Source organism: Oncorhynchus tshawytscha, unplaced genomic scaffold (genome assembly GCF_018296145.1).
Source record: "Oncorhynchus tshawytscha isolate Ot180627B unplaced genomic scaffold, Otsh_v2.0 Un_contig_5869_pilon_pilon, whole genome shotgun sequence".
Taxonomy (NCBI): domain Eukaryota; kingdom Metazoa; phylum Chordata; class Actinopteri; order Salmoniformes; family Salmonidae; genus Oncorhynchus; species Oncorhynchus tshawytscha.
In genome coordinates, this window is record NW_024608266.1 from 40001 (window position 1) to 51395 (window position 11395).

At 44.9% G+C, this 11395-nt stretch overlaps 1 protein-coding gene across 1 annotated transcript in view; it reads left to right on the forward strand.

Moving 5' to 3' along the window:
• LOC121843366 (protein kinase C beta type-like) overlaps positions 1–8571 on the forward strand; it is a gene marked incomplete at its 3' end in the record, with an annotated part of 42806 nt that extends 34235 nt beyond the window's left edge. The window contains 2 exon segments of the mRNA XM_042312985.1: positions 5675–5831; positions 8437–8571. Of these exon segments, the coding sequence (XP_042168919.1) occupies positions 5675–5831; positions 8437–8571 (292 nt within the window).
• Positions 8572–11395: the final 2824 nt, after the last annotated feature.

Genomic DNA, 11395 nt, shown 5'->3' on the forward strand with positions numbered 1-11395 from the left:
TGGATGGTCAAGGTGTATGAACAGGGAAGGAAGGATATTAAAGGTGTTTGAACAGGGAAGGAAGGAAGGATGGTCAAGGTGTATGAACAGGGAAGGAAGGATGGTAAAGGTGTTTGAAAAGTGAAGGAAGGATCGTAAAGGTGTTTGAATAGTGAAAGAAGGAAGGATTGTAAAGGTGTTTGAATAGTGAAAGAAGGAAGGAAGGATGGTGAAGGTGTTTGAATAGTGAAGGAAGGATGGTAAAGGTGTTTGAATAGTGAAGGAAGGATGGTAAAGGTGTTTGAATAGTGAAGGAAGGATGGTAAAGGTGTTTGAATAGTGAAAGAAGGATGGTAAAGGTGTTTGAACAGGGAAGGAAGGATGGTAAAGGTGTTTGAATAGTGAAGGAAGGATGGTAAAGGTGTTTGAATAGTGAAAGAAGGATGGTAAAGGTGTTTGAACAGGGAAGGAAGGATGGTAAAGGTGTTTGAATAGTGAAGGAAGGATGGTGAAGGTGTTTGAATAGTGAAGGAAGGATGGTAAAGGTGTTTGAATAGTGAAGGAAGGATGGTAAAGGTGTTTGAATAGGGAAGGAAGGAAGGAAGGATGGTAAAGGTGTTTGAACAGGGGGAAGGAAGGATGGTGAAGGTGTTTGAATAGGGAAGGAAGGAAGGATGGTAAAGGTGTTTGAATAGTGAAGGAAGGAAGGAAGGATGGTAAAGGTGTTTCAACAGGGAAGGAAGGAAGGATGGTGAAGGTGTTTGAATAGGGAAGCAAGGAATGAAGGATGGTGAAAGTGTTTGAATAGTGAAGGAAGGAAGGATGGTAAAGGTGTTTGAATAGTGAAGGAAGGATGGTAAAGGTGTTTGAATAGGGAAGGAAGGAAGGATGGTGAAGGTGTTTGAATAGGGAAGGAAGGAAGGATGGTGAAGGTGTTTGAATAGGGAAGGAAGGAAGGATGGTAATGGTGTTTGAATAGTGAAAGAAGGAAGGATGGTAAAGGTGTTTGAATAGGGAAGGAAGGAAGGATGGTGAAGGTGTTTGAATAGTGAAAGAAGGAAGGATGGTGAAGGTGTTTGAACAGGGAAAGAAGGAAGGATGAAGGTGTTTGAACAGGGAAGGAAGGAAGGATGGTAAGGTGTTTGAATAGTGAAAGAAGGAAGGATGGTAAAGGTGTTTGAATAGGAAGGAAGGAAGGATGGTGAAGGTGTTTGAATAGTGAAAGAAGGAAGGATGGTAAAGGTGTTTGAACAGGGAAGGAAGGAAGGATGGTAAAGGTGTTTGAATAGTGAAAGAAGGAAGGATGGTAAAGGTGTTTGAATAGGGAAAGAAGGAAGGATGGTAAAGGTGTTTGAATAGGGAAGAAGGAAGGATGGTAAAGGTGTTTGAATAGTGAAAGAAGGAAGGATGGTGAAGGTGTTTGAATAGTGAAGGAAGGATGGTAAAGGTGCTTGAACAGGGAAGGAAGGATGGTGAAGGTGTTTGAACAGGGAAGGAAGGAAGGAAGGATGGTGTTTGAACAGGGAAGGATGGAAGGTAGATGTGTTGAGCAGGGCCCTAACCTGAGAATGCTGCTGTAGGATCAGATCATCAGACTGTGTAGTGTGTCTCCATCTAGTGGTGAAAATACAACACTGCAGGTCAGACCAAGATGTACATCAAATCACATGTTATTGGTCACATACACATGGTTAGCAGATGTTAATGCGAGTGTAGCGAAATGCTTGTATTTCTAACTCCGACAGTGCAGTAATATCTAACAATTTCACAACAATAATCACAAATCTAAGTAAAGGAATGGAATTTAGAATATATAAATATGTGGAATAGCAAAGTCTGAGCAGCATAGACTAAGATACAGTAGAATAGTGTAGAATACAGTATGTACATATGAGATGAGTAATGTAGGGTATGTAAACATTATCTTATTACATTATTAAAGTGGCCAGTGAATTCAAATCTGTGTATATAGGCAGCAACCTCTATGTGCTAGTGATCAAATCAAATGTTATTTGTCACATACACATGGTTAGCAGATGTTAATGCGAGTGTAGCACAATTCTTGTGCTTCTAGTTCCGACAATGCAGTAATAACCCAACGAGTAATCTCTAACAATTCCACAACTACTACCTTATACACACAAGTGTAAAGGAATGAATAAGAATATGTACATAAAGGTATGAATGAGTGATGGTACAGAACGGCATAGGCAGGCAGGAAGGCAGGTAGTTTCCCCGATGATGCGTTGTGCAGACCTCACTACCCTCTGGAGAGCCTTGTGGTTGAGGGCGGTGCAGTTGCCATACCAGGCTGTGGTACAGCCCGACAGGATGCTCTCAATTGTGCATCTGTAAAAGTTTGTGAGGGTTTTAGGTGCCAAGCCCAATTTCTTCAGTCTCCTGAGGTTGAAGAGGCGCTGTTGCGCCTTCTTCACCACACTGTCTGTGTGGGTGAACCATTCCAGCTTGTCAGTGATGTGTACGCCGAGGAACTTGAAGCTTTCCACTTTCTCCACTGCTGTCCCGTCGATGTGGGGAGTGCTCCCTCTGCAGTTTTCTGAAGTCCAAAATCATCTCCTTTCATCTCCAGTATCTCAATACTTGCTAGTAACTTCTTTATTAAGGAAAACAGCCCTAATGTTGGAAACAAACATTATTTGTTGAGTTTTGAGTTTGAAAGAAAAGCATTTCACTGTACTTGTGCATTTTGACATTAAAACTTGAATGTAGAAATGACTGTTCTGTCCACATGGGGGCAGTGTTGTACCATCATCAGCTTGTTTTAACATAGTAGAACAAGTACAGGAGCTTAATTTGAGCCAGTTTCTCACAGCAGGAAAATAATCCTGCAGCAACAGGAAATGGGAATTATTATGTGGATTGAATTTAATTTATATATTTTTTTGTAGGTGGTTGATACAGGGGTACAATCAAGTGTGAAATTCCACACTTCAGAAGCCTTTTTAATATTCCACACAACTACATGTTTAAAATGTCCTCCAGATCTCCTGCAAACAGGGCGATCAAATGAAGATCTGACATCTGTAGTAACGCTGCCTGTTAGAATGTCCGCTAGTGTACATCTCATCTTCTTTCTGTTGGATAAAGAACCGCGGTCATATTCATTTGACACCTAAAACTGACAAAAAAACACTGGACCCAAACTGGGATGGATTTACCTGCACTTTTCCAATAACAAACAATTGTTTATGTTGCAAAAACATTTAGCTACGGTGTGCACTAATGAATACATCCCCAGTGGCCTCTATGTAGGGAAAAGGGTGCCGTCTGGGACTCATTTTGATGTGGATGTCAACAACTGACCATCTACATCACCACACTGCATTATGGGTCTAGATGTTACGGTGTTATCTAGATTTTGTGATAGATGGTCAAATGTAGCTACGCAGAAACATCTAGACCCATAATGCAGTGTAGTGATGTAGATGGTCAGTTGTAGGTAACACAGTAACATCTAGACCCATAATGCAGTGTAGTGATGTAGATGGTCAGTTCACAGTAACATCTAGACCCATAATGCAGTGTGGTGATGTAGATGGTCAGTTGTAGGTAACACAGTAACATCTAGACCCATAATGCAGTGTGGTGATGTAGATGGTCAGTTGTAGGTAACATCTAGACCCATAATGCAGTGTGGTGATGTAGATGGTCAGTTGTAACATCTAGACCCATAATGCAGTGTGGTGATGTAGATGGTCAGTTGTAGTAACACAGTAACATCTAGACCCATAATGCAGTGTGGTGATGTAGATGGTCAGTTGTAGGTAACATCTAGACCCATAATGCAGTGTGGTGATGTAGATGGTCAGTTAGTAACACAGTAACATCTAGACCCATAATGCAGTGTGGTGATGTAGATGGTCAGTTGTAGTAACACAGTAACATCTAGACCCATAATGCAGTGTGGTGATGTAGATGGTCAGTTGTAGGTAACACAGTAACATCTAGACCCATAATGCAGTGTGGTGATGTAGATGGTCAGTTGTAGTAACACAGTAACATCTAGACCCATAATGCAGTGTGGTGATGTAGATGGTCAGTTGTAGGTAACATCTAGACCCATAATGCAGTGTGGTGATGTAATGGTCATAACATCTAGACCCATAATGCAGTGTGGTGATGTAGATGGTCAGTTGTAGGTAACACAGTAACATCTAGACCCATAATGCAGTGTGGTGATGTAGATGATCAGTTGTAGGTAACACAGTAACATCTAGACCCATAATGCAGTGTGGTGATGTAGATGATCAGTTGTAGGTAACACAGTAACATCTAGACCACCATTGTCACCCTGTACCCAAGAGCTCCAAGGTAACCCGTCTAAATGTCTACAGCCCAGTGTGTCTACCGTCCCGCAGCACCTGTCACCATGAAGTGCTTTGAAAGGCTAGTTTTGACACACCACATCACCACCAAAATCATCCCAGAAATCCTAGATCCACTCCAATTCGCTTACCGCCCCCTAACATATCCACAGATGATGCAGTCCGTATTGCACTCCACTCTGCCCTTTCCCACCTGGACTAGAGGAACACCTATGTGAGAATGCTGTTCATTGACTACAGCTCTGCGTTCAACATCATAGTGGCCTCAAAGCTAATCACTAATCTAAAAACCCTGGGACTAAACACCTCCATCTGCAACTGGATCCTGGACTTCCTGACGGGCCGCCCCCCCAGGTGGTGTAGTGTAGGCAACAACACATCTGCCATGCTTATCCTAAACCCGGGGGCCCCTCAGGGGTGCGTGCTCAGTCCCCTCCGGTACTCCATGTTCACTCACGACCGCATGGCCAGACACTAGGTCAGATAAGAACAAATTCTTATTTACAATGACGGACTACTAAAAAGGCCTAGTTAAATAAGTTCCACACAAACCCGGACAGTCGTGAAGAGGGAACGGCAGCGCCTCTTCCCCCTCAGGAGGCTGAATGAATTTGGCACCGGGCCCTGAGATCCTCAAAACGTTGCACCATTGAGCTCTCCGAACAACAGCTTCTACCATAAGACTGATAAATAATCAATTAATGGTCAAATTAAATCAAACAAATTATATCTGTCACATGCTGGTCTGGTGAACCCTGACCTCCTTACATCAGGTCTGGTGAACCCTGACCTCCTCACATCAGGTCTGGTGAACCCTGACCTCCTTACATCAGGTATGGTGAACCCTGACCTCCTTACATCAGGTATGGTGAACCCTGACCTCCTTACATCAGGTATGGTGAACCCTGACCTCCTTACATCAGGTCTGGTCAACCCTCCTGGCTGTTCAGGGTTTTGCTCCTAATACACCTGATTAAGCTAATCTCTCTAGTCCAGGAGGCTCCTAACCTATTGTCTCTCTTCCTCCTCCCCCTCCCCTCCCTATCCTCTCTCTCCCTCCTCCTTTCCTCCCTCTCTCCCTTCTCCTCGTCCTTCTCCCCTCCTCCTCCCTCCTCTCCTCCCCTCTCCCCCTCCTCCCTCTCCCTATCCTCTCTCTCTCCCCCTCCCTATCCCCTCTCTCCCCTCCCCTCCCCTCCCCTCCCCTCCCCCTCTCCTCTCTCCTCTCCTCTCTCTCCTCTCCTCTCCTCCTCTCCTCTCCTCTCCTCTCCTCTCCTCTCCTCTCCTCTCCTCTCCTCTCCTCTCCTCTCCTCTCCTCTCTCTCCTCTCCTCTCCTCTCCTCTCCTCTCCAGTCCATGAAGCCTGTAACCTGGTGCCCATGGATCCAAACGGTCTGTCTGACCCCTACGTGAAGCTCAAACTCATCCCCGACCCCAAGAGTGACACCAAGCAGAAGACCAAGACCATCAAGGGAAACCTCAACCCTACCTGGAACGAAACTTTCAAATTGTATGTTCAGTTGACACTACGTTTTACACTATCTTTGTTAAAAGAGGCTTCTGAATGTTACACTATCTTTGTTAAAGAGGCTTCTGAACTTTACACTATCTTTGTTAAAGAGGCTTCTGAACTGTACACCATCTTTGTTAAAACCTCTTAAGCCTACCCCCTACTTTTTCGAACATTCTGTTAAAAATTGCGCAACATTTTGGCGTCCTGCTACTCATGCCAGGAATATAGTATATGCATATGATTAGTATGTGTGTATAGAAAACACTCTAACGTTTCTAAAACTGGTTAAATCACCGCTGTGACTATAACAGAGCGTCTGTTTCATCGAAAAGCGCAGGAAAATCTGATCACTGAAAATGGAAAAAAATATCCATGCGCCACTTCCAGGAATTGTTAAAGGTGAACCGTATTAAATGAGGCCGAGGTTGCAGTACCTACAGCTTCCACAGGATGTCTAGAGTCTTCTCATTTGCTTCGGATTTGATTCTTGGTAGAACCGACCAAGGGAACCGATTCCCTCCGACCTCCAACTTGATGTATTGGTTGAGTTTTTTCCGGACATTTTTTCCAGACGACCACCTATCGAATTTACATCGCCTCCTGATGAATTTTATCGCTTATTAACGTTTACTAATACCTAAAGTTGCATTACAAAAGTATTTCGAAGTGTTTTGTGAAAGTTTATCGTCGACTTTTTAACTTTTAAAAAATGACGTTACGTTATGAAACGCTATTTTTTCCCGTTTATCACACAGTCTTCATAGATCGATATCTAGGCTATATATGGACCGATTTAATCGAAAAAAAGACCCAGTATTGATTATGGGACATCAAGGAGTGCCAACAGAGAAGATGGTCAAAGGTAATGAATGTTTTATATTTTATTGTGCGGTTTGTGTAGCGCCGACTATGCTAATTATTTTGTTTACATCCCCTATGGGTCTTTTGGGGTGTTACATGCTATCAGATAATAGCTTCTCATGCTTTCGCCGAAAAGCATTTTAAAAATCTGACTCGGTGCCTGGATTCACAACGAGTGTAGCTTTAATTCAATACCCTGCATGTGTATTTTAATGAACATTTGCGTTTTAACTAATACTATTAGTGTTTAGCGTAGCGCATTTGCATTTCCAGAGCTCTAGTTGGGACGTCTGCATCTCAAGTAGGATCAAGAGGTTTTAAAGAGGCCTCTGAACTTTACACTATCTTTGTTAAAGAGGCTTCTGAATGTTACACTATCTTTGTTAAAGAGGCTTCTGAATGTTACACTATCTTTGTTAAAGAGGCTTCTTTGAATGTTACACTATCTTTGTTAAAGAGGCTTCTGAATGTTACACTATCTTTGTTAAAGAGGCTTCTGAATGTTACACTATCTTTGTTAAAGAGGCTTCTGAATGTTACACTATCTTTGTTAAAGAGGCTTCTGAATGTTACACTATCTTTGTTAAAGAGGCTTCTGAATGTTACACTATCTTTGTTAAAGAGGCCTCTGAACTTTACACTATCTTTGTTAAAGAGGCTTCTGAATGTTACACTATCTTTGTTAAAGAGGCTTCTGAATGTTACACTATCTTTGTTAAAGAGGCATGAAACCTTCACATTGAGGATATTTTTACAGCACAAGATCTTCCACTTCCGAGAGACAGTTCTAAACTAAATGACTGGAAGATGACTTAATGAGTGTGTTCTCTCCCTCCCTCCCTCCCTCCCTCCTCCCTCCCTCCCTCCCTCCCTCCCTCCCCTTCTCCTTTTTCCTCCTCTTCTCCTTCTCCCTCCCTCCCTCCCTCCCTCCCTCCCTCCCTCCCTCCTTTTCCTCCTCTTCTCCTTCTCCCTCCCTCCCTCCCTCCCCTTCTCCTTTTCCCTCTCCTTTCCCTCCCTCCCTCCCTCCCTCCCTCCCCCCCTCCCTCCCTCCCTCCCTCCCTCCCTCCCTCCCTCCCTCCCTCCCTCCCTCCCTCCCTCCCTCCCTCCCTCCTCCCCTCTCTCTCTCTCCTCTCTCTCCTCCCTCCCTAACCTTCTCCTCACTACCCTTATCCTCCTTCACCACTCTCTCCTCCCTCTCCTTCTCCCTCCCCCTCCCTCCCTCCCTCCCTCCCTCCCTCCCTCCCTCCCTCCCTCCCTCCCTCCCTCCTACTCCCTCCCCTTCCCCATCTCTTTCCCCTCCCCACCTCCCTCCCCTTCCCCTCCCCTCCCTTCCCCTCCCCCTCCCTCCCTCCCTCCCTCCCTCCCTCCCCTCTCCCTCCCTCCCTCCCTCCCTCCCTCCCTCCCTCCCTCCCTCCCTCCCTCCCTCCCTCCCTCCCTCCCTCCCTCCCTCCCTCCCTCCTACTCCCTCTCCTTCCCCATCTCTTTCCCCTCCCCACCTCCCTCCCCCTCCTCCCTTCCCCTCCCCTCCCCTTCCTCTCCCCACCTCCCTCCCCTCCTCTTCCCCTCCCCACCTCCCTCCCCCTCTCCTCCCTCTCCTCCCTTCCCTTCTCCCTCTCCTCTCCTCCCTTCCCTTCTCCCTCTCCTCTCCTCCCTTCCCCTCCCCACCTCCCTCCCTCCCCCTCCTCCCTTCTCCTCTCCTCCCTTCCTCTCCCTCTCTCCCCCTCTCCTCCCTGGTCTATAGTCCCCTGAAGGACTCTGATAAGGACCGTCGTCTGTCGGTGGAGATCTGGGACTGGGATATGACCAGCAGGAACGACTTCATGGGAGCGCTGTCCTTCGGCATCTCAGAACTCCAGAAACAAGGAGTGGACGGATGGTGAGATGGAGAGGAGGGAGGGGTAGTGGGAGGGGGGGGGGGGTAGAAGGAGGGAGGGGGGAGGGGTGGAGGAAGGAAAGGTGGAGGGAGGGAGTGGAGGAGGAGGGGGAGAGGTAAGGATGGAGGGAGGAGGAGGAGGAGGAAGAGAGGAGAGAGGTAAGGATGTAGGGAGGAGGAGGAGGAGGAGGATAGAGGTAAGGATGTAGGGAGGAGGAGGGGGAGGAGGAGGAAGGTCCTATCTTTCACTGTCTCTCTGTCTGTCTCTCTCTCTCTCTCTCTCTCTCTCTCTGTCTCTCTCTCTCTCTCTCTCTCTCTCTCTCTCTCTCTCTCTCTCTCTCTGTCTCTCTCTCTCTCTGTCTCTCTCTCTCTCTCTCTCTGTCTGTCTGTCTCTGTCTCTCACTCTCTATTTTCGCTGACACAACCATGTGGAGAGTTTTTAATGAGATGCCAGCGTTTGAGGTGGAGCAGGAGAAAATGCCATTAAATATCAGATATGTTCCTACTCCCATCTGTGCTGCGGTACAAAGCCCTCTGCCTTCTGTCAGTGGGAAGACTCACCCGGACACAACAACACAAAACCACAAGAGAGACAGACAACAAGTTAATAACAGGAAGAGGGGGAAATAGATGAGTAAATGAGAGGAAGAGGGGTCTCTGCATCAGTATGGTGTAGTGTTAGCTCTGCTGTTACCTGTTCAACCCTGTAGTCGAGTTAGTCTGGTACTGTAGTCTAGTACTGTAGTATAGTACTGTAGTCTGGTACTGTAGTCTAGTACTGTAGTCTAGTACTGTAGTCTAGTACTGTAGTCTAGTACTGTAGTCTGGTACTGTAGTAGAGGGGGAAATAGATGAGTAAATGAGAGGAAGAGGGGTCTCTGCATCAGTATGGTGTAGTGTTAGCTCTGCTGTTACCTGTTCAACCCTGTAGTCGAGTTAGTCTGGTACTGTAGTCTAGTACTAGTCTAGTACTGTAGTCTAGTACTGTAGTCTGGTACTGTAGTCTAGTTAGTCTAGTACTGTAGTCTAGTACTGTAGTCTAGTACTGTAGTCTAGTACTGTAGTCTAGTACTGTAGTCTAGTCTGGTACTGTAGTCTAGTACTGTAGTCTAGTACTGTAGTCTAGTTAGTCTGGTACTGTAGTCTAGTACTGTAGTCGAGTTAGTCTGGTACTGTAGTCTAGTACTGTAGTCTAGTACTGTAGTCTAGTTAGTCTAGTACTGTAGTCTGGTACTGTAGTCTAGTACTGTAGTCTAGTACTGTAGTCTGGTACTGTAGTCTAGTTAGTCTGGTACTGTAGTCTGGTACTGTAGTCTGGTACTGTAGTCTAGTACTGTAGTCTGGTACTGTAGTCTAGTTAGTCTGGTACTGTAGTCTAGTACTGTAGTCTAGTTAGTCTAGTACTGTAGTCTAGTACTGTAGTCTAGTTAGTCTGGTACTGTAGTCTGGTACTGTAGTCTGGTACTGTAGTCTAGTTAGTCTGGTACTGAAGTCTAGTTAGTCTAGTACCTTAGTCTAGTTAGTCTGGTCCTGTAGTCTAGTACTGTAGTCTAGTTAGTCTAGAACTGTAGTCTAGTTAGTCTAGTACTGTAGTCTAGTTAGTCTATTACTGTAGTCTAGTACTGTAGTCTAGTTAGTCTAGTACTGTAGTCTAGTACTGTAGTCTAGTTAGTCTGGTACTGTAGTCTAGTTAGTCTAGTACTGTAGTCTAGTACTGTAGTCTAGTTAGTCTAGTACTGTAGTCTAGTACTGTAGTCTAGTTAGTCTGGTACTGTAGTCTGGTACTGTTGTCTAGTTAGTCTGGTACTGTAGTCTAGTACTGTAGTCTAGTTAGTCTAGTACTATAGTCTAGTACTGTAGTCTAGTACTGTAGTCTAGTACTGTAGTCTAGTACTAGTCTAGTAGTGTAGTTAGTCTGGTACTGTAGTCTAGTACTGTAGTCTAGTACTGTAGTCTGGTACTGTAGTCTAGTACTGTAGTCGAGTTAGTCTGGTACTGTAGTCTGGTACTGTAGTCTAGTACTGTAGTCTAGTACTGTAGTCTAGTACTGTAGTTAGTCTAGTACTGTAGTCTAGTACTGTAGTCTGGTACTGTAGTCTAGTACTGTAGTCTGGTACTGTAGTCTGGTACTGTAGTCTAGTACTGTAGTCTAGTACTGTAGTCTAGTACTTAGTCTGGTACTGTAGTCTAGTACTGTAGTCTAGTTAGTCTAGTACTGTAGTCTAGTCTGTAGTCTGGTACTGTAGTCTGGTACTGTAGTCTAGTTAGTCTAGTAGTCTGGTACTGTTGTCTGGTACTGTAGTCTAGTTAGTCTAGTACCTTAGTCTAGTTAGTCTGGTCCTGTAGTCTAGTACTGTAGTCTAGTTAGTCTAGTACTGTAGTCTAGTTAGTCTAGAACTGTAGTCTAGTTAGTCTAGTACTGTAGTCTAGTTAGTCTAGTCTGTAGTCTAGTACTGTAGTCTAGTTTAGTCTAGTCTAGTACTGTAGTCTAGTTAGTCTAGTACTGTAGTCTAGTACTGTAGTCTAGTTAGTACTGTAGTCTAGTTAGTCTAGTACTGTAGTCTAGTACTGTAGTCTGGTACTGTAGTCTAGTACTGTAGTCTAGTACTGTAGTCTAGTACTGTAGTCTAGTTAGTATAGCACTGTAGTCTAGTTAGTCTGGTACTGTAGTCTAGTTAGTCTAGTACTGTAGTCTAGTACTGTAGTCTAGTACTGTAGTCTAGTTAGTCTAGTACTGTAGTCTAGTTAGTCTGGTACTCTAGTCTAGTACTGTAGTCTAGTACTGTAGTCTAGTTAGTCTGGTACTGTAGTCTAGTACTGTAGTCTA